General features: G+C 42.7%; 1 protein-coding gene and 1 non-coding gene across 4 annotated transcripts in view; one reads left to right on the top strand and one right to left on the bottom strand.

The window, feature by feature from the left end:
• Nucleotides 1–17044, bottom strand: part of Cenpf (centromere protein F) — a 63473-nt gene extending 46429 nt beyond the window's left edge. For all 3 annotated transcript variants that reach the window (XM_045146123.1, XM_045146125.1, XM_045146127.1), the window contains exons 1-5: nucleotides 16933–17044; nucleotides 13521–13720; nucleotides 7337–7533; nucleotides 3193–3314; nucleotides 2701–2792 (exon numbers count right to left, since the gene is read on the bottom strand). In XM_045146123.1, coding sequence (XP_045002058.1) covers nucleotides 2701–2792; nucleotides 3193–3314; nucleotides 7337–7533; nucleotides 13521–13682 — 573 coding nt within the window. In that variant the 5' untranslated portion in view covers nucleotides 13683–13720; nucleotides 16933–17044. The remainder of the gene's footprint in view (nucleotides 1–2700; nucleotides 2793–3192; nucleotides 3315–7336; nucleotides 7534–13520; nucleotides 13721–16932) is intronic.
• Nucleotides 17045–20145: 3101 nt separating this feature from the next.
• On the top strand, nucleotides 20146–20252 carry LOC123458168. The gene has a single exon (XR_006635466.1). It is a non-coding gene; the product is annotated as a U6 spliceosomal RNA (small nuclear RNA).
• Nucleotides 20253–20906: the final 654 nt, after the last annotated feature.

Here is a 20906-nt window from a genome sequence, read left to right as displayed (position 1 = left end):
TATGTGCACGTGTGTGGAAGCCAAAGGCAACCCTAGGTGGTGCTCCTCTCACGTGCTCTCCACCTTTTTCAGACAGGATCTCTCTTTGGCCTGAAGCATGCCAAGTAGGCTACACTGGCTGGCCAGTAGGCCCTGGGAATCTAGCCCAATCTCACCAGGGCTGGGATGAGAAAAGTGGCCAGCTGGCTTTTTTTTTTTTAAACAACGCAAGCATTTGACCAAATGAGCCATCCTCCTAGCCCTTGAGCTTCAATATTTATACCTATAAATTCAGCTTAAACCTGTTAGATAAATTATACATTTTACCAAGTTTCTATGTTTAGTAGGAACACAATATCAAATAGCAAACTAAAATTTTTTTAACACTTAGCGATTTTAACAGAGTAACAGAAGGAAGAAGAAAATACAGAGCTTTTGCCATGTGGAAGTCAGGAGGGGCAGGAAGCCCACATGGAAGTAGGGTAGGGGTCCCTCCCATCCCCAACCTCAGCCCAGCAGGGCCAAGATGAGAGGGGATTACCAGAGCAGGGACCTGGAAGTTCAGGAAAAGGGAAAAGCCAAAAAAAGATAGAGAGATTTTAGGCTGGAGAGATGGCTTAGCACTTAAAGCACTTGCCTGCAAAGCCAAAGAACCCAAGTTCAATTCCCTAGAACTCATCACATAAAGCCAGATACACTAAGTGGTGCCTGTGTCTGAGTTCATTTGTAGCAGCTAGAGGTCCTAAAATGCCCATTCTCTCCTCTCTCTTTCTCTCTCACACACACAAATAAACAATTTAAAAAAATATTTTTAAAAGCAATTTTTTTTAAGTAACACAAGAACAGAAATTGGATGTGAAGTCAATAAATATTAGGCATTATTGGGTTTAAACTCTGAATCAGAAGCATAGGTTTTGGAAACACATGCATTTCTTAAATTTTAAATATTGTTGATATTACTCATCCATACATAAAAAAATGTTGTTTACAGCCAGGAGTAGTGGTGCACACCTTTAATCCCCACACTTGGGAGGCAGAGGTAGGAGGATCACCGAGAGTTCGAGGCCACCCTGAGACTACATAGTAAATCCCAGGTCAGCCAGGGCTAGAGTGAGACTGTACCTTGAAAAGCAAAAAAAAAAAAAAAAAAAGTAGTCTTGTTTCACATGACAGAGTGCTTACCTAGCATACACAAAACAAAGCCCTGCCCTGGGTTCTATCCCCAGCACTACATATACTAGGCATGGCAGTGCATACCAGTAATTCCAACAAGGTCTTCCTCAGCTACATATTAAGTTTGAGAATAGCACAGGATATATGAGAGGGGAACGAAGAAAGAGGAGAGATTGAGAGAGTAAAAAAAAGAATCTATCAGTAGTTATTTAAAAGAAATGAGAAGATTATGTTGGCAGCATTCTCATCTGAAATGAGTACTTCATGGTCTAAGTCTAGTGAAATGACTCAATGGTTAAAGGCATCTGTTTGCAAAGCCTGATGGCTGAGGTTCAATTCCCCAGTACTCAAGTACAGGCAGATGCACATAGTGGTACATGCATCTGGAGTTTGTCTGCACTTGTAAGAGGCCCTGGCATGCCCATACTCACTTTGTCTCTCTCTGCTCACAAATAAAACAAAAATAAATGAAATGAACATTTCACTAAAATAATACTTAAATCTCATGTTTCTGGTAGTAAATACATCAGAATAAAATCCCTGGTCCTGCCCTTTCCAAACTGTTCTTTATGGGGCTGGAGAGATTTCTCAGTACTTAGTGCACTTGCCTGTAAAGACTAATGACTGAGGTTTGACTTCCCAGTAGCCACATAAAGCTGGATGCACTAAGTGCTACATACATCTGGGGTTTGTCTGCAGTAGCTAAAGGCCCTGGTGTACCCATTCTTTTTTTTTTTTCTCTCTCTGTCTCTCTGTTTGCAAATAAATAAATAAGTAAGGGCTGGAGAGATGGCTGTTAAGATGCTTGCCTAAGGACCCAGGTTCAATTGTCCAGGTCCCACTTAAGCCAGATGCATATGATGGTGCATGCGTCTGGAGTTCGTTTGCAGTGGCTAGAGGCCCTGGAGCACCCATTTGCTCTCTCTTTTTTTCTCTCCCTCTGTCTCTAATAATAATTGAAAAGAAAGAAAGAAATAAAATAAAAATAGGGCCGGGTGTGGTGGCACATGCCTTTAATCCCTGTACTAGAGAGGCAAAGGTAGGAAGATCACCGTGAGTTCGAGGTCACCATGAAACAATATAGTAAACTCCAGGTCAGCCTGGGCTAGAGTGAGACCCAACCTTGAAAAACAAAGTGAAATAAATAAAATATTTTTAAAATAAAGTAAGAACGAAATGTTTATTAGTTTGGTCTTAGAAGGGCGATAATAGCTTTGATTCCCATAGAATTCCATGAACATTTAATATTTGGGGATAAATTAACCTCCCTTACCATCTTTTTTAAGAGACAGTCTTTCCATGTAGCCCAGGCTGACCTGGAACTCCAGATCAACCTCCCTAGTGCTGTGATTATAGGCATGTGCCATCACACCCAGATTACGTCTCTTTTTAAAGCTAAGAACTAAATCAGCATCAATAAGACAAAACTTTTTCTCAGTGTAAGAAATACATCAGCCTTATACAAAGCAGACTTCTAACCCTGTTCTTATGCTACAGCAAAGAATTTCTATTGCTATATCTTCTACAGTAGGGCACATATGAACTTACTTTAGCCTTCAAAGTTTTAACCTCTGCCTCTAATCTTTTTCGTTCTTCAACTTCCTTAGTATATTTTTCTTTTAGATCTTCATACTTGGAACCTAAATGCAGACAATGAAATATGGTTTTATGTGAGTTATAATTTCATGAAGAAATCAGCAGACAAAAATGATTGTAATAGTCTTGAAATGAGTATCTTAATATACAGAATAGAAAGAAGATTTTGGTTAGAGTAACTTCAAATTATTCAAGTATTAAAAAACATGGAAATATTGTGGAAGTAACTATTGTTAAGACACACCACAGGACAAAAGCAAAAAAGTTAATGCTTATGCCAGTAGCTCTACATAACTCAACTTCAACAGACATACAAATGAATATGCAATAGGAAGCTGCATTTTTATACCAAAATTAAAAATTGAATTCAAATAGGAATTAATCTCTTCTGCAGAATTAAAAAAGTCAACTACAAAGCTGCTTATACCAAATAAAAATCTTTACCAGGACAGTATTGACTTGGTGTAAGTGGAGTTGTAGGAAGCTTTTGTGGAGTACTGCATGGATTCAGAGAGACATCTACAGATTGTGCAGCCTGCTGGCTTCTTTCAAGTTCAGATTTATACCTGTTAAAAAGGACCCAAAGGACCAACATATCATATTAAAACAAAGGCTACAGAATACCAATGCCACATAATTCCAGAGAACAAAAACCTTAAAGAGGGCTGGAGAGATGGCTCAGCAGTTAGGGTGCTTGCCTGCATAGCCTGATAGCCCTGGTTCAATTCCCCAGTACCCATGTAAACCAGATGCATAAAGTGGTGCCTGTATCTGGAGTTTGTCTGCAGTGGCAGGAGGCCCGGTGCACTCATTCTCTTTCTATGTCTCTGTCACCAATAAATACCTAAAAATATTTTTTAAAAACTTACAATGAATCTTCTAAGTCTTAACTATTCCATTTATCCAATAGACATTTACTAGGAACTAACTTACTGAGATGTAAAATGCAGCTGCATTTTCATAAAACTGTAATAAAGACCTATGACACCATCAAAGCATCAAAGTGTTGGAAAACTGGGGACACATTCCAAGCCAGCTGTATGTTCTCTGCCTAAGAAAGTCACAAAATGAAAGAATCCAGAACTTCAGAAATATGAGTAAAGTGACTGTTGAAACAAGGGTCAAGTTAGATGAATGGATGAAATTACTTATGATTATCATTTCAAAAAAATCTTGATATACTTATATATATTACATGTCATTTAAAAGAGATAGAAAAATTAAGATATGGCTGGAAATGTAACCAATCAACTGCCTGGGATTTCTTTTAGTCTATTCTAGAAAGAAGTCATGGGTAGGCAAGAAATTCTTTAACTGCTGGTGTCTGGCAGCTTTCACTTCCCTCAGTACTTAGCAACAGCAGTGGCAGCAAGCTGTGCACTCTGGTGTTAAGGATTCCCGTGGGCTTTGTGTACTGGGACCCTTGGTGGCAGAGTGTTACAGCTCTGGCTCATGTCTGAGACCTGGGCCCTAAAGACTTGACAGCTTTTCTGGGACTCTGATGGGACAGGACCTAAAGTTTCCTTTCCATGGCTCCTTACAGCTTCGTATCTATCCTTCAGCCTAAGCAATCTACTCTCTTGCCATCTCTCTACTTACACTACCCTTCTTCCTGCCCTGGCCACACTCAAAAACAGTTCAGCTTCAGCTGCCTCTGTTGGCTGCCTTGTCTTCCTCAACTTGGTCTGCCTGACACCAACCACTGCTACTTGGACCACAGCTGCTTCCTTCACATCAGCACACTGCTAAAAGTATACAGAAAGACCACCTGAGAGAAGCCTCTTAAATGTTGCAACCTAAAAAAGCATCCTTACATAGCTCAAGAACAATCACAGCCTTGCCTCCTAGCATAACCACAGTCAGTAAGACTCTTGTTTTAGACCAATTACAGCCTCGACTCTTACTGGTGGTCACTGAAGTCCTCTGCTAGACCATCAGAGGAATACCTCCCCCTCTAGCCTAGATGAAAATGATTTGCAGGGTGATCTAAAGTTCACTGAGACTTGTGAAAGCAAACAGTCTAGTTTCAACAGTACTGGCTAAAGCTGCACCTTCAGGAGCCAGAGCAGCCATGACTGTGATACAGTTCTCTACAAGTTCAAGGAGTACTCCAGATGGCTGGTGGTGGCATAAGGGCAATCTGTCTGGCTATTTGACAGACAGTCCTTTTGCATAAGGTAGCCAGGGCAGCAAGGTAGAGTTCAAAAGCTGCCAATTAGTGTCAAAATGCCCTATCCCCCACTGTCTTTGTTTATTTATAAGAAAATGAAGATCAGAAGAAATGCTTTCAAGAACAAACAATGAGCTGGTGTATGCCTTTAATCTCATCACTGATGCTTACGTTAGAATTGTGTGCCATGAGTTTAAGACCACTTTGTGCATCGGGCTTTACATGGGTACTGGGGAATGAAACCCAGGTCCTTAGACTTCACAGGCTAGCACCTTAACCATCGTCATTTCTCTAGCTCTGTATTTTTAATCTCTTGGTGTTTATTTGTAGATTTAACAATGGGTCTGTTTACAATAAATAAGGACAAAAATAATAATAAGGACAAAAGTCCTTATTTTAGCTGTTATCACAATTTATGGGACAAAATTCCATCATTAGAAAATATCAATTCCAGGGCTGAACATGGTGGCCAAGGACTGTAATCCCAGCAAGTGGGAGGCCAAGACAAAAGGCTAGAGACAACTATCTCAAAAAAAAAAAAAAAAATACACATCATTTCTAGCTCCATTAAAATTATTTTTGACCTGGGCATGGTGGCACACACTTTTAATCCCAGCATATAGGAAGCAAAGGTAGGAGGATCGCCAAGAGTTTGAGGCCACCCTGAGACTACATAGTGAATTCCAGGGCTAGAGTGAGACCCTACCTCAGAAACAAAAAGAATTTTTTTAGATTGAGCTAAAGAGATGGCTAAACAGTTAGTCCAGGTCCAAGCAGCTCAGGTTCAATTCCCCAATGCCTACGTAAGGCAGATGCACACCATGGTGGATGTGTCTAGAGTTCATTTGCAATGACAGACGCCCTGAGACACCCACATTCATTCTCTCTTTCTTCTCTCCCTCCCTCTCTCAAATAAATATATACATTTTCATAATCTTAATTTTTTGTTTATACCTCTATAGCTGCTTGCATGATTTTTTTTTTCTTTTGCACATGTCGGTGATGTGAAAAGAGGTATGAGTGCAGGTTTGTGTGTATGCCTGCCTGTGCAGGTGGAAGCTACAGAACCTCAGGTGTGACTTCCTCTAAAACACCCTCCACTGGCCTGCAGCTCACCGATTAGGCTAGATTGGCCGGTCAACACAACCCAAGATCAGCCTGTCTCTCCACCTCCCCAAGAGTGGGATTACAGGTTATGTGCTATTACACATGGGTACTAGGGATCGAACCCAAGGCTCTCATGCTTGTGAGACAAGTACTCCTACTAAATGAACCATCTCCTTAGTCTCATTGGTGCGATTTAATGAGATTTATTACAAACTATTTTATTGTGGGGTTTTTATGTGTCTGTTTTTGGTTTTTTGGGTAGGGTCTCACTCTAGCCCAGGCTGACCTGGAATTCACTGTGTAGTCTCAGGGTGGCCTCAAACTCACAGCGATCCTCCTATCTCTGCCTCCCAGATGCTGGAATTAAAGGCGTACACCACCACGCCCAGATCAAACTTTTTTATTGCTTAAACATGGCAACATGTACACTGACTCTGTAAAGCTTAAAATGGAAATAGGGCTTTGTGATCAAGACGTCAATAGGAAACTCTTCTGGACTTCCCTCTCCATTGATATTATACTATTTCAACCACTCTCTTCCTATTTCCTAGTCTATAACAATCCTAAAAAACCTGTTTTTTTTTTTTTTGGTTTGTCGAGGTAGGGTTTCACTCTAGTACAGGCTGAATTCATTTGCACTTGCTAGAGGCCCTGGCCTGCCCATTCTCATTCTCTGTCTCTAATAAATAAATAAAATGTTTTTATAGCTGGACATTGTAGAGTACACCTTTAATCACAGCACTATGGAGATTGAAGCAGGAGGATCACCATGAGTTTGAGGCCAATCTGAGACTACACAGTGCATTCCAACTCAGCCTAGGGTAGAGCAAGACCTTTCCTCAAAAAAAAAAAAAAAAAATGGGCTGGAGAGATGGTTAGTGGTTAATGCACTTGCCCATGAAGCCTAAGGACCCAGGTTTGATTCCCCAGATCCCACATATGCCAGATGCACATGGTGGTGCATGCATCTGAAATTAATTTGCAGTGGCTAGAGACCCTAGTGTGCCCATTTTCTCTCTCTCTCTCTTCCCCTAATAAATAAAACTTTTAAAAACCTTAAAAAAAAACAAACTGCAGGGCATGGTAGCTCACAACTTTAATCCCAGCACTCAGGAGGCAGTGAGTTTGAGGCCACCCAAGACTACATAGTAAATTCCAGATCAACCTGGACTAGAGCAAAATCCTACCTCAAAAAAAAAAGCAAAATAAATAAAAATAAAAACCCAAAAATTTATAGTAATAATAATAATAGATGTATCTTATGTATATATATAAAAGCAACATCCATACAAATACCATTCAAATACTTACCGCTTAAGTTCCTGTTCCAGTTTTTCTATTTGTTTTTTGCCCGAGTTCAGCTGTCCTTCTTGGAAATTTACTTGCGACTCCTTAACTTGAAGTTCATGAGAAATCTTCTGCTTCACTTTTTCCAAATTTTCACATATTTCCATTAATCTTTGATTCTCTCTTTTCAAGCTTGTACCCTCTATTTTTTCATTTTCAACCTAATGAAGATTGTGGGCAAGAAAGTATCTCTTATCATGTGAACTTACCAAGTATTATGTGTAGGTATGAGTCAACAGTCCTATTTTTCTAAAATATAATTGTAATAAGTCAGGGGTTGATGTTTTATGAACAAAGACAGTCCAAATAACCAAACTCTGAAGTCTATAAATAAAAAAGTTCTACAGTCATATTATATTGTCTTTAGTCAGGACTATATCCATCCATCCTAAAATATCAGGGTTTAATATCCTTTCAAGAATTTTTTTTAATCAAAAATAAACTCAAAGGCTGGGGAAATGGCTCAGCGGTTAAAGGCACTTGTTTACAAGCCTGCTGGCCCAGGTTCAATTCCTCAATAGCCATGTAAATCAGATACACCAAGTGCACATGCAGGGGGCTAGAGAGAGGGCTCAATGGTTAAGGTGCTTGCCTGCAAAGCCTAACGACCCAGGTTCAATTCCCCAGGGCTCACACTGAGCCAGATGCACAAAGTAGCGCATCTATATCTGGAGTTCATTTGCAGCGGCTAGAGGCCCTGGTTTGTCCATTCCATCTCTCCCTATCTCACTTCTCTCTCTCTGGTTCCAAATAAACAAAGAAAATACATTTTTTAAAAAATTAGTGGGCACTTCCCATTAAGATGGCAGGTAGGAACCACACCAAAGCAGCCTAGGGGAGAAAAAGCAAAAAAAAAAAAAAAAAACCAGCAAAATATACTCTTCTACTAAAAAGTGAGGTGTATAAGAAATTACAATGGCAGCAGAGAAGGACAGATCCAGAGCATCCAGAGCCAACATAGGCAGGCAGAAGCAGCTCAAACAGCAGTGGCACCAGGTCCACAGGACCACAGCTGCAAGGCTAAGCTTGAGCCCCAGGGAAAAAAAAAAACAGGTGAGGGGATTTTCCACTCACACTGGAGCTCTTCACAAACTCAAGAAACGTGAAGGGAGAACTTCTAGCAGTGGAGCAGATCATGAGGTACAGGATCACATGGACCAGCTAGAGAACTAGAGCCACCATCCACAGCCTCCCCTCCCCCACCATCAGCACAAGCGCCAGCAAGCACCAGAGATCAGAGGAAGGGAGATCACAGCAAAGAAAGCATTTGACAAAATCCAACGTCCCTTCATGATAACAGTCCTACAGAGACTAGGAACAGAAGGAACATATCTCAATATAATAAAGCCTATTTATGACAAGCCTACAACCAACATATTACTAAATGGGGAAAAACTGGAAGCTTTTCCACTAAAATCAGGAACAAGACAAGGGTGTCCACTATCTCCACTTTTATTTAATATGGTACTGGAAGTGTTAGCCATAGCAATAAGGAAAGACACACATAAAAGGATGACAAATTGGAAAGGAAGAAATCAAGTTATCATCATTTGCAGATGACATGATTCTATACATAAAGGATCCTAAAGACTCTACCAGCAAACTGTTAGAGCTGATAAACACCTATAGCCATGTAGCAGGATACAACATAAATACACAGGAATCAGTATCATTCCTGTATGTTAACAAACACACAGAGGATGAAATCAGAGAATCACTCCTATTCACAATTGCATTTAAAAAAAGCACCTAGAAATATACCAAGTAATAACCAAGTAAGTGAAGGATCTCTACAATGAAAACTTTATAACTCTCAAGCGAGAAATTACAGAAGACACTAGGAAATGGAAAAACATCCCTTGTTCCTGGATTGGAAGAATCAATATTGTGAAAATGGCAATCTTACCAAAAGCAATCTACACATCTAATGTAATCCCCAACAAAAATTCCAAAGGCATTCTTCATGAAAATAGAAAAAAACGATCCAAATATTCATTTGGAATCACAAAAAAATCTCGAATATCTAAAACAATACTGAGCAACAAAAATAAGGCTGGTGGTATCACCATACCTGATTTTAACCTATACACAAAAGCACAAAAGCAGACATGTAGATCAATGGGACATAATAGAGAACCCAGATGTAAGTCCGGGTAGCTATAGCCACCTGATATTCGATAAAAATGTCAAAAATACTCATTGGAGAAAAGACAGCCTCTTCAGCAAATAGTGCTGGGTAAACTGCATATGTATCTGTATAAGGATAAAAATAGATTCTTCTCTCTCGCCATGCACAAGAATTAAGTCCAAATGTATTAAAGACCTTAACATCACACCTGAAACTCTGAAACTACTAGAAGAAAAAGTAGGGGAAACCCTTCAACATACTAGTCTTGGCAAAGACTTCCTGAATACAACCCCAATTGCTCAGGCAATAAAACCACAGATTAATCACTGGGACCTCATGAAATTACAAAGATTTTGTAGAGCAAAAGACACTATGAATAAATCAAAGAGGCAACCTAAGAATGGGAAAAAATCTTTGCCAGCTGTACATCTGATACAAGATTAATATCTAGGATATACAAAGAACTCAAACAATTGAATAAGAAATCAAACAAGCCAATTAAAAAATGGGCTATGAAACTAAATAGAGTTTTCTCAAAAGAAAAAATATGGACAGCACATAGCATCTGAAAAAATGTCCTACATCCCTAGTCATCAGGGAAATGCAGATTAAAACTATGTTGAGATTCCATCTCACTCCTGCCAGATTGGTTACCATCATGAAAACAAATGATCATAAATGCTGGCCAGAATGTGGAAAAAGAGGAACCCTTCTACACTGTTGGTGGGAATCCAATCTGGTCCAGCCATTATGGAAATCAGTGTGGAGGTTCCTAAGACAGCTAAAATAGATCTATCATATGACCCAGCTATAGCACTCCTAGGCATATATCTTAAGGATTCATCTCATTACCTTAGAGATACTTGCTCAACCATGTTTATTGCCACTCAATTCACAATAGCTGGGAAATGGAACCAGCATAGATGTCCCTCAACATATGAGTGGATAACAAAGATATAGCACATTTATACAATGAAGTTCTACTCAGCGGTAAAGAAAAATAAAGTTATGAAATTTGCAGGAAAATGGATGGATCTGGAAAGGATTATACTAAGTGAGGTAACCCAGGCCCAGAAAACCAAGTGTCACATGTTCTCCCTCATATGTGGATCCTAACAACAGATGATTGGACTTCTGTGTGAGTTGGAAGAAAACTCAGTAGCAAAGGCCAGTAAGCTAGAAAAGAGATATGAAGTGAAGAGCAAGGAAGGGAGAGGGGTACTTAATAGGATGGTATTGTATATATGTAACTAGAAGAATAGATTAATGGGGTGAAAAGGCCCAAGTGAGATCAGGGGAAGAGATTGAGTAAAGGAAAGGTGGAGGGAGGGCTAATCAAAATCTAAGAGAATATAAATAAATCATATGAAAACCTATTTTTTGGGCAATGGAACACTCAGGAGCCATAGATTATTGCTAGAAAATTTTCAGTGCCATGGATGGGATACCTTCCAGTGAGTTTGGCCAGGGAGGTCTCAGATGCCCCCAAAACATTATAGGCCACTGACAAGGCCCTTGGTTTAACACCAGGAATAGATGGTAAGACCCTACTGCTGAAGACTCCACATACTTGGGCTGCAAAGCCACTGAGAAACCCTGATGGAACTGAGCTGATAACCTCCTCCATGTAGACCAACTGACAGAAAGATGGAAGAAGCCATTCTGCATGCAGTTCAATGGGAGAAAGAGAAATCACCAGAAGATACTCAACAGTGGGCAGGCCAAATGAGCCAACGGGTACAATAGTGGCTCATCTGTCATGGTGGAAACCAACTGCCCTATAATTGGACTAGAGGCCCATTCCACGGGAGGGAATACATCCCTGACACTGGAAACTTAAGACAGGGGTAGTCATGAGCCCTAAGGGTGTAACATCTGCTGCTGTCTGGCTAAATGTATATACAATGCTTATCAAATACCCAGGAAGCAATTCTCTTAATGTTCATACCCATTTATTAATGCTACTCTCACTTTTGGTAGAGAACCTTCTCTTTTCAGATGGCAGTGACCTTGGGATGACTCAGAAGGCATCATGGTGTTGGAAACAAGTGACCAGAGTGCTTAGCACTGCAGTATCTCTATCACACCTTCCAAGGCTCAGGGTCTATTGCAAAAGAGGTGGCGGAAAGAATTTAAGAGCCAAAGGAAAGGTAGGACTCCTTACAATGTGCTCCCCAACAGACACAAAATGGCCATGACCTCACAGTGCCTTACAGTACCTACACAAGACCAACATAATAGGAGGAAAAGATGATGACATCAAAATAAAAGAGACTGATTGAGATGGGGAGGGGTTATAATGGAGAATGGAGTTTCAAAGGGGAAAGTGGGGGGAGAGAGAGTATTACCACGGGATATTTTTTATAATCATGGAAGTTAATAAAAATTTGAAAAAAAAGAAAATAGGAAGGGAAGAATCTGTGACATTTGACACCACAGTTGATTGTGCTGAGCTTGCTGGCTGGGAGGATGTCCTCTTCCGCCCTCATCACTCATGTGCACTCCTCCTGAAGCTATGTGCTTTGGGGAAGAGGACAAGCTAGCTCAATTGTAGACCACTGTTTTGTGGAGGATATATGAATAGCTGCATTCTCCTATTAGAACCTCAAACTGAACTCATAAATTTATCTATAGTATATACAAGAATATCCAACACCCAACAAAGACAATTTCACAATGTCTAGCATTTAACAAAAAATTACAAGCCATGCAAGCAAGATGTATGTACACATAATAAAAATAAACTGGACCAAACAGATATAGCTGTTGGAATTAGCAGGCAAGGAAACAACTATTTTATCTATGTTCTGTATGTTCAGAGTTAAATACAGATCCATGAAAGCTTTAAAAAAAAAACCCAGCATGGGCTGGAGAGATGGTTTAGCAGTTAAGAGCTTGCCTGTGAAGCCTAAGGACCCCGGTTTGAGGCTCGGTTCCCCAGGTCCCACGTTAGCCAGATGCACAAGGGGGCGCACGCATTTGGAGTTTATTTGCAGTGGCTAGAAGCCCTGGCGCACCCATTCTCTCTCTTTCCCTCTGTCTTTCTCCCTATGTCTATCACTCTCAAATAAATAAATAAAAAATGAACAACAAAAAAAAAAAAAAACCAGCAAATAAGGGCTGCAGAGATAACTTAGCAGTTAAGGCGCTTGCCTGCAAAGCCATTGGACTCAGGTTCAGTTCCCCAGGACCCATGTAAGCCATATACACAAGGTGGCACATGCATCTGGAGTTCATTTGCAGCAGCTGGAAGTCCTGGCACACCCATTCTCTTCCTCCCTCCCTCCCTCCCTAATGAATAAATTAAAAAAAAAAACAGGATTGGAGAGATGGCTTAGTGGTTAAGGTGCTTGCCTGCAAAGCCTAAGGATATATGTGCAACTCTCCAGATCCCACATAAGCCAGACACACAAAAGGTGAGGCAACTTCAAGGTTGTATATGCCCACTAGGTGGTGCAAGCATTTGGAGTTCAACTTCAATGGCTGAGGACCTGGCAGGTCAATTCTCTCTCTCTAAAATTAAAAACAAAAAGATGGAGAGGAAAAAAATGCAATAGATACCAACAGTCCCTAAGAAAATCATTTTCAAATTTCACTGGCAAAACAAGTTATTTTAAGAATTCAGCAAATACTACAAGGAAAAACATTTTAGAAGACAAAACTGTACTACTAACTTTTTTGGTTAACACAAAAGTAAAATTAGGTGCCTTTAAGCACTCTTCATGGAAAGTAAAAAGCTCAAGGTCAAAAGCAATCTCCACTCCAATTATAAATACTGTAACACAGTCTCAATTCAGATTTTAAGCTAGACTTTGTTCCTGCACAATGCAAAAGCAATTCCCAATTCAGAGTCCTAAACAGAAGTTAAAATGTATGTCAGCCCTAAAAAGCAGCAGGTTGAAATTAGAGGCAATTAAAAAACTGTCTGAAAAGAGGAGGAGAAGATTACCATCTGAAGAAAAAGGAAGATTAAATAATCCAGAAATGAATCATTTCAAACACGAAAATCTTTGGTGTTACCTTCTGTTTTTGCTTCTGCAATGCAGCCTCCAGAGAGTCAAGCTGAAACTGCCGCTGCTGCTTTTCTTTCTTCAGTTTATCCAACTGTCCTTCAAGCTCTTGAATTTTCTGTAAAGCTCTCATAGGGAGGCCTTCCTTCCATTCTTCCAATGCCCAGCTCATTGTGTGCTTTCTTTATTTTTCAAACATGTGTAAGTAAACTGAAGAAAAAAAAAAAACAGACTGTTGTTTTACGGCAGTAAAAGGAAACTCAGAGACCGATGGGCCTTTCTACCACTACCAACCAAAACACATTTCACAAAATAATACACCTTCTCCATCCTCTGAAAGATAACTACCAATAACTCTGGACATGAAGTACAGAATATGCTTATTTGGTGACTTCCTTTTTTTCCCCTTATTTCTCAATTTTGGCTTCTTATATAGCTACCTGTTTTCCACTGCTCAGTTTTTAAGACATAAAACATGAGTATTTTGCTGTAAGGTTTTCAGGTGAAACAGATCCTATTAGAAAACAAGATGGGGGCTGGAGAGGTGGTTTAGCGGTTAAGCGCTTGTGAAGCCTAAGGACCCCGGTTCCAGGCTCGGTTCCCCAGGTCCCACGTTAGCCAGATGCACAAGGGGGCGCACGCGTCTGGAGTTCGTTTGCAGAGACTGGAAGCCCTGGCGCGCCCATTCTCTCTCTCTCCCTCTATCTGTCTTTCTCTCTGTGTCTGTCGCTCTCAAATAAATTAAAAAAAAAAAAAAAAGAAAACAAAATGGGACTGGGGAAGATGGCTCAGAAAGTAAACCGCTTCCCTCACAAGCATGAGGACCTGAGTTCCGATCTCTAGGACCTATTTAAACAGTGGGTGTAGCAACGAGTGCCTGTAATCCAAACACATTAGAGGCAGAGGCAGAAGGATCCCTAGGGATTACTGGCTAGCTAGTCTATGTAGCCGAGGTAAAATGGCTTACTTCCTTCTCAGCCACTTTTTTTTTTTTTTTTTTTTTTTGAGACAAGATCTCCGTAGTCTATGTTACCTAGGCTAGCGTTCAATTCATGTAGATCCACCTACCTCAGTCTTCTGGAGTGTGCGTGGCCGCCAGCCACATCTTACAATAATCTAAATTAACTGAGAGAAAAACATGCATGGCAATTCTTTAGCCTCTAGACTATATGAAAAAATATCGGGCTGGAGGGATGGCTGAGGGGTTAAGGCACTTGCCTGCAAAGCCAAAGGACTCAGGTTCGATTCCTCAGGACCCACGTTAGCCAGATGCACAAGGGGCGCATGCATCTGGAGTTCGTTTGCAGTGGCTGGAGGCCCTGGCACGCCCATCCTCCCTCTCTCCCCCTATTTCTCTGTCAAATAAATACCTGTGTGTGTGTGTGTGTGTGTGTGTGTAGCACTCATTGCTGCACCCACTATTTAAATGGGTCCTGGAAATCTGAACTCAGGTCCTCATGCTTGTGAGGCAAGCAATTTACTTCATATATAGATAGATAGATAGATAGATAGATAGATAGACAGACAGACAGACAGACACTTAAACTCTGCTCCCATTTCCCCCCAAAATGCTGAAAGGAATCTTAAGCTTCCCAGCAAAGGACAATTTACCCTATCCCAAGAGATGACACAACCTAGTTTATTTGTTTTAAAGTGGGACTACAGCATACCAGAAGCATTCAGCCAGCACTGAAAACTCCACAATTATGCCACAGTCAACAAAATATTAAAAAAAAAAACAATGGGCTGGAGAGATGGCTTAGCAGTTAAGCGCTTGCCTGTGAAGCCTAAGGACCCCGGTTCGAGGCTCGGTTCCCCAGGTCCCACGTTAGCCAGATGCACAAGGGGGCGCACGCGTCTGGAGTTTGTTTGCAGAGGCTGGAAGCCCTGGCGCGCCCATTCTCTCTCTCTCCCTCTATCTGTCTTTCTCTCTGTGTCTGTCGCTCTCAAATAAATAAATAAATAAAAATTAAAAAAAAAAAAACAAGAAGATGATAGAGATGAGGAAAAATTAAAAATAAAACTGTCAAAGCAGAAAGTCAGAAGATGCAGAGAGCTCAACCCTAAGGGAATAATGGTGGGAGGTAACCAATGTCTGAGGACACTCCTTATACCCTGTGGCTCTCACAATTGTTCCCCTCCCTCTTCTGCAAGGGTCCCTGAGCCTTGGGTGGTGTGTTATGTCTCCTCAATGTGAGCACTGATAGATAACCCAACCCCACTGAGGGCCCTCAAGGGAATGGGGGAAGGGTAGAAGAACATAAAAATACAATCCGAGAGAAACATGATAAATATGTTCATACAATCAGTTCATATGAAAGAAAAAGTTAGGAGAAAGAAAATGGACAGGAAAGGAAATAAGGAGGGAGGGAGGGAAAATGGGTGGCTGGGAAGACAGCTTAGCGGTTACAGAACTTGCTTACTAACCCTGCCAGCCTAGGTTCAATTCCCCAGACGTTCCCACTAGCAGGACACAAAAAGTGGCCAACTGTCTGATGTTCATTTGCAGCGCGACAAGAAACTCTAGGGAGTCCTCCTCCGCCACGCCCGCCCCACACACAAATTTTAAAAAGAATTTTTTTTTAAGAAAACTGGGGCTGGGTGATGGCTCAGCCGTTAAGGCACTTGCCTACAAAGCCTAACACCCCAGGTTCGGTTCCCCAGTACCCACGTAAAGCCAGCTGCACAAGGTGGTGTATACGTCTGAAGTTCCTTTTCCCCTCCCTCTCAGCTTGCAAATAAATATTGTTTTAAAGAAAAAGTAAACCGAAAAAGACGGAGGAGGCACAGTTTGAGTGACAGATCAAAAAAGAAAAGCCCTGGGCTTTGGTTTGGCGGCTCAGCGCTTGCCAGAGAAGGCTAAGCACCCCGGTCCGCAGGCCAGCGGCACAAGGGGGCGCAGCATAAGGGGGCGCACGCGTCTGCAGGTCACTGGCAAAGGCTGGAGGCCCTGCGCGCCCATTCGCTGTCCGTCACCCTCAAGTAAGTGAACAGATAAAATAAGATTGCAAGAAAGAAAAGCCTTGGAAAGCTCTAGAAAGGGGGCTCGGCGGGTCCTCACATCCGGGCCTCAGGGCGTGTGGTCTTCAGGTGGGCCGGTGTGGAGAAGGCAGGCTTCCCGTCAGCTGGGGCACGCCCCCGGCCGGCCGGCCGGCGACGCGGAGCGCCCGTCCCCGGCCCGCGCAGCTCCCGGCGGGGCTCGCGTCCCGCTCCCGGGCTCCCCGGCTCCTCGGCTCCCGGGCTCAAGGACTCCCCGGCTTCCCAGCTCCGAGGCCGCCGCCCGGCCTCCCTCGGTCGCTCGCTCTCTCCTCGACATCCCCGGAGCACGCCCAGTCCCCGCCCACCCCCGAGCGCCCCGGCCAGGAGCGTCTGGGGACCCTGGACGAGCGTATCCCCCGCCGGGCGGCCGGCACAACGCTCACCTGTTCCGACTGCGCACTCGCGGGCCTCTCCTCTCCGCCCCACACAACCGCCCTGCGCAACTTTAAGACCACGGATTCAAACCGCCCGCGGTCTCCACCCGCTCGTTTCCGGTCCCCAACACGCTCTCCTCCGCTCCTATTGGCTGCCGTGAGCAGCCGCGAGCCAATCTGCTCCCGTGCGCTCGGCCTGCCGCCTCTGATTGGCTGTTTTGGATGCTAAAAAAAAAAACACGCCTCGCGACCGGCCGCGCCTGCGCCGGGGAGCACACGCTGAGGCGTTGCGAGGAGACGGGCGCCTCGCCCTTCAGGGCTCCGGAGGCGGTTTCCGCGGCGCCGGCCCGATGAGGAGCGTGTGGCCTATCCCCCGCAGCTGGGCGGGCTGCGAGGGGACGCGCTTGCAGTTCCCACCCAGCCTCCTGCTCCTTTCCGCAAGGAGAAGCGTCCAGCACCCTCTAGAAATTGAGGGCAAAGCCAGCTGGGATAGATCAGTGAGATCTACCTCAAAAAGAAACAAATAATAATAATAATAATAATGAGGCACAATAAAGCTAAGTAATTTGATACTGATGTGTACTCTCCCTCTAATTGTTGCCTTAAATCATATTTTGAAGACGTGGTTCTGAACAATAGTTTCCTGGGTAGGGGTTTGAGGGGAGCCGTCTTTCAGCCCCAGATACCCAGAAGAATGCAGATGTTTTCCCTACCCGCCCCGTGTGTGTGTGTGTGTGGTTTCAAATACAAATAAGTTGCTCAGGGCAGGAACAGATCATCAATTGTGAAGCTACTGCATCTCTGATTACTTTCAAACTGCCCACCCTCTCTTCCTTTCATTGGGTAATTTCTGTAGCTGATCCTTCAAATGCCCTTTGTTCACCAAACATCCATGTTTCCAAGCACGCCTTAGTTTGTTTCTTGGAGCTTTCCTAAAAGTTGGTTTATACTTCTCTTTTATTTTTATTTTTTATTTATTTATTTGAGAGCGACAGACACAGAGAGAAAGGCAGATAGAGGGAGAGAGAGAGAATGGGCGCGCCAGGGCTTCCAGCCTCTGCAAACGAACTCCAGGCGCGTGCACCCCTTGTGCATCTGGCTAACGTGGGACCTGGGGAACCGAGTCTCCAACCGGGGTCCTTAGGCTTCACAGGCAAGCGCTTAACCGCTAAACCATCTCTCCAGCCCTATACTTTTTTAGGACTTTTGCCATATCATACTTTGTGTGTGTGTGCGTACATGCACGTGTGCACACATGTGTCTGGGGTTTGCTCATGCATGTGAGTGTGCCTGTGGAGTCTAGAGGTTGATGTCAGGTGTCTTCCTTGTGAACTCTCCTCTTCATTTTCACTGAGTTGGATAAATCCAGAACTTGCCAATTCAGCTAGTCTAGCTCAGCAGCTTGAGAGTAGAATTTCCTGACTCTGACTAAAACCACTGGGATCTCAGACAGGATTTATGTGGGTGCTGGGGTTCCAGACTCCCAACTCCAAGCCTCTCACGCTTGTGGTAAGCTCTTTACCAACTGAGTCATCTCCCAGCCTGGCCCTGTCTTACTTTTATGGTTGGCTCCCTACTCAAGTGCTCCTCTTGTGCATCGTTGCCAACTGCCTAGTGCCTTTGTACACGGTAGTTTAAAAACCAGATCATAGCTGGGCCTGGTGGCGCACGCCTTTAATCCCGGCACTGGGAGGCAGAGGTAGGAGGATTGCCATGAGTTCAAGGCCACCCTGAGATGACAGAGTTAATTCCAGGTCAGCCTGGACCAGAGTGAGACCCTACCTCAGGGGAAAAAAAAAAACAAACAAACAGATCATCCTTGCATGCACAAGTGCAGGAGAAAGGGCTGGTTCTCTACCAACCTTAAGTCTCCAAATAGAAGACAAAGCAAGCAGGGGAGAAAAACTTTGTGGAACTTTTTTTCAAGGTAGGGTCTCACTCTAGCTCAGGCTGTCCTGGAATTCACTATGTAGTCTCATGCTGGCCTGGAACTCATGGTGATCCTCCTACCTCTGCCTCTGGAGTGCTGGGATTAAAGCCATGCACCACCATGGCGGGCCATACAGGATTTTTGAGGTTTGAATGAAAAATTTGTAGGCTCTATTCATTAATTAATTGCAGATATCTGTCTAGTAGCCACTAGATAGCAGAACCTTGTGCTACATTCTTTTATTATAAACAATAAAAATTTCTTCTTTTTGCATGTGGGAATCATGTAATACACTATATTCAAGTAACTTCAGTTATTTTTGTGATTTCAATTGTTTGGATTTTTGTTTGTTTGTTTGTTTCCAGTTTTTCAAGGTAGGATCTCACTCTAGCCCAGGCTGACCTGCAATTCACTATGTAGTCTCAGGGTAGCCTTGAACACATGGTGATCCTCCTATCTCTGCCTCCCGAGTGGAATGCTGGGATTAAAGGCGTACGCCACCGCCCCCAGCTGTTTGGACTTTTTTAAGTACTGGTCACAGAAGATGGTCCCTATACAGCCAAGTGTTGATGTCCTATGACAACCATTTTTGGTTTTGCTGTTTTTTAGAATGTGTGTGTGAGTCTCTGTGTGTGTGGATGCCCCAGGGTTTCTTGCTGCAGCAAACCGATGCCAGATGTATGGACTGATTTTGGATGTGGCTTTACATGGGTGCTGGGGACTTAAATGCCGGCCAACAGGCTTTGCAAGCAAGTGCCATTAGCCAGTGAGCCTTCTCCCCAACCCAGTGCTCTTTTATTTTATTTATTTATTACTTTATTTATTTCAGAGCAAGAGAAAGAGGCAGAGGAGAGAGAGAAAATGGGTGCTCCAGGGCCTCCAGCCACTGCAAATGAACTCCAGATGCATGTGCCACCTTGTGTATCTGGCTTACGTGAGTACTGGGGAATTGAACCTGGATCCTTTGGCTTTGCAGGCAAGCCTCTTAACTGCTAAGCCATCTCTCCAGCCCCCATTGCTCTTTTTTAAAACAAATATTTTATTTTTATTTATTTATTTATTTGACAGATAAAGAGGGAGGGAGGGAGAGAGAGAGAAAGAGAGAGAGAGAATGGGTGTGCCAGGGCCTCCAGCCAATGCAAATGAACTCCAGACGCATGCACCCCCTTGTGCATCTGGCCAATGTGGGACCTGGGGAATCGAACCTGCATCCTTTGGCTTTGCAGGCAAATGCCTTAACTGCTAAGCCATCCCTCCAGCCCTCCATTGCTCTTTTTTAAATCCACTGCCTTGTGTTTGCTTTGGCAGCACATATACTAAAATTGGAATGATACAGAGTAGATTAGCATGGCCCCTGCACAAGGATGACATGCAAATTCATGAATTGTTCCATGTTTTCACCCACATTAGCCAGATGCACAAGGGGGCGCATGCATCTGGAGTTCGTTTGTAGTGGCTGAAGGCCCTGGCACGCCCATCCCCCCCCCCTCTCTGTATCTCTCTCTCTCTCTCAGATAAATAAATAAAATATAAAATTTAAAAAAATACAAGTACCTTCTATATACGAAAGCTGACTATCTCTGAATCATGAAGACAATATGGCCTATTACTTTAAGCAGCAGTATATTTCATATTTAGTTTTTAACTATGAGGGTGAAAAAGATTTTATAATTAACACGTGTGCCTATCTATGAGATTATTTCTCTCACTGTTAGGTCATTTCCATAAAAACATACTGGCTGGGTGGTGGTAATGACTTTGGCTTGTTCCTGAGTGCATGCCCAACTGTTTTCCCATCTTATTTGCAACTATTCTGTGTATCTGTTTTAGTTGCTTCTCTTATAAGCAGGAACACATGATTTTATTTTGCTTATAACTCTTCTGAAAATCTGTATCTTTTAAGAATTTTGTTGAGGTACAATTTATTCAAAATAAAATGCATACATTTTAGATCTATAGTGTAATAAATTTTGACATGTACATATACACTTCTATAAACACTAGCAAAGTCAAAATATAAATTTTTTTGACACCAAAGGTTTCCTTCTTCCCT

The sequence above is a fragment of the Jaculus jaculus genome, chromosome 1 (genome assembly GCF_020740685.1).
Source record: "Jaculus jaculus isolate mJacJac1 chromosome 1, mJacJac1.mat.Y.cur, whole genome shotgun sequence".
Taxonomy (NCBI): Eukaryota; Metazoa; Chordata; class Mammalia; order Rodentia; family Dipodidae; genus Jaculus; species Jaculus jaculus.
Note: the sequence above shows the minus strand (reverse complement) of the source record. Positions and strands in the feature narration are given on the sequence as shown.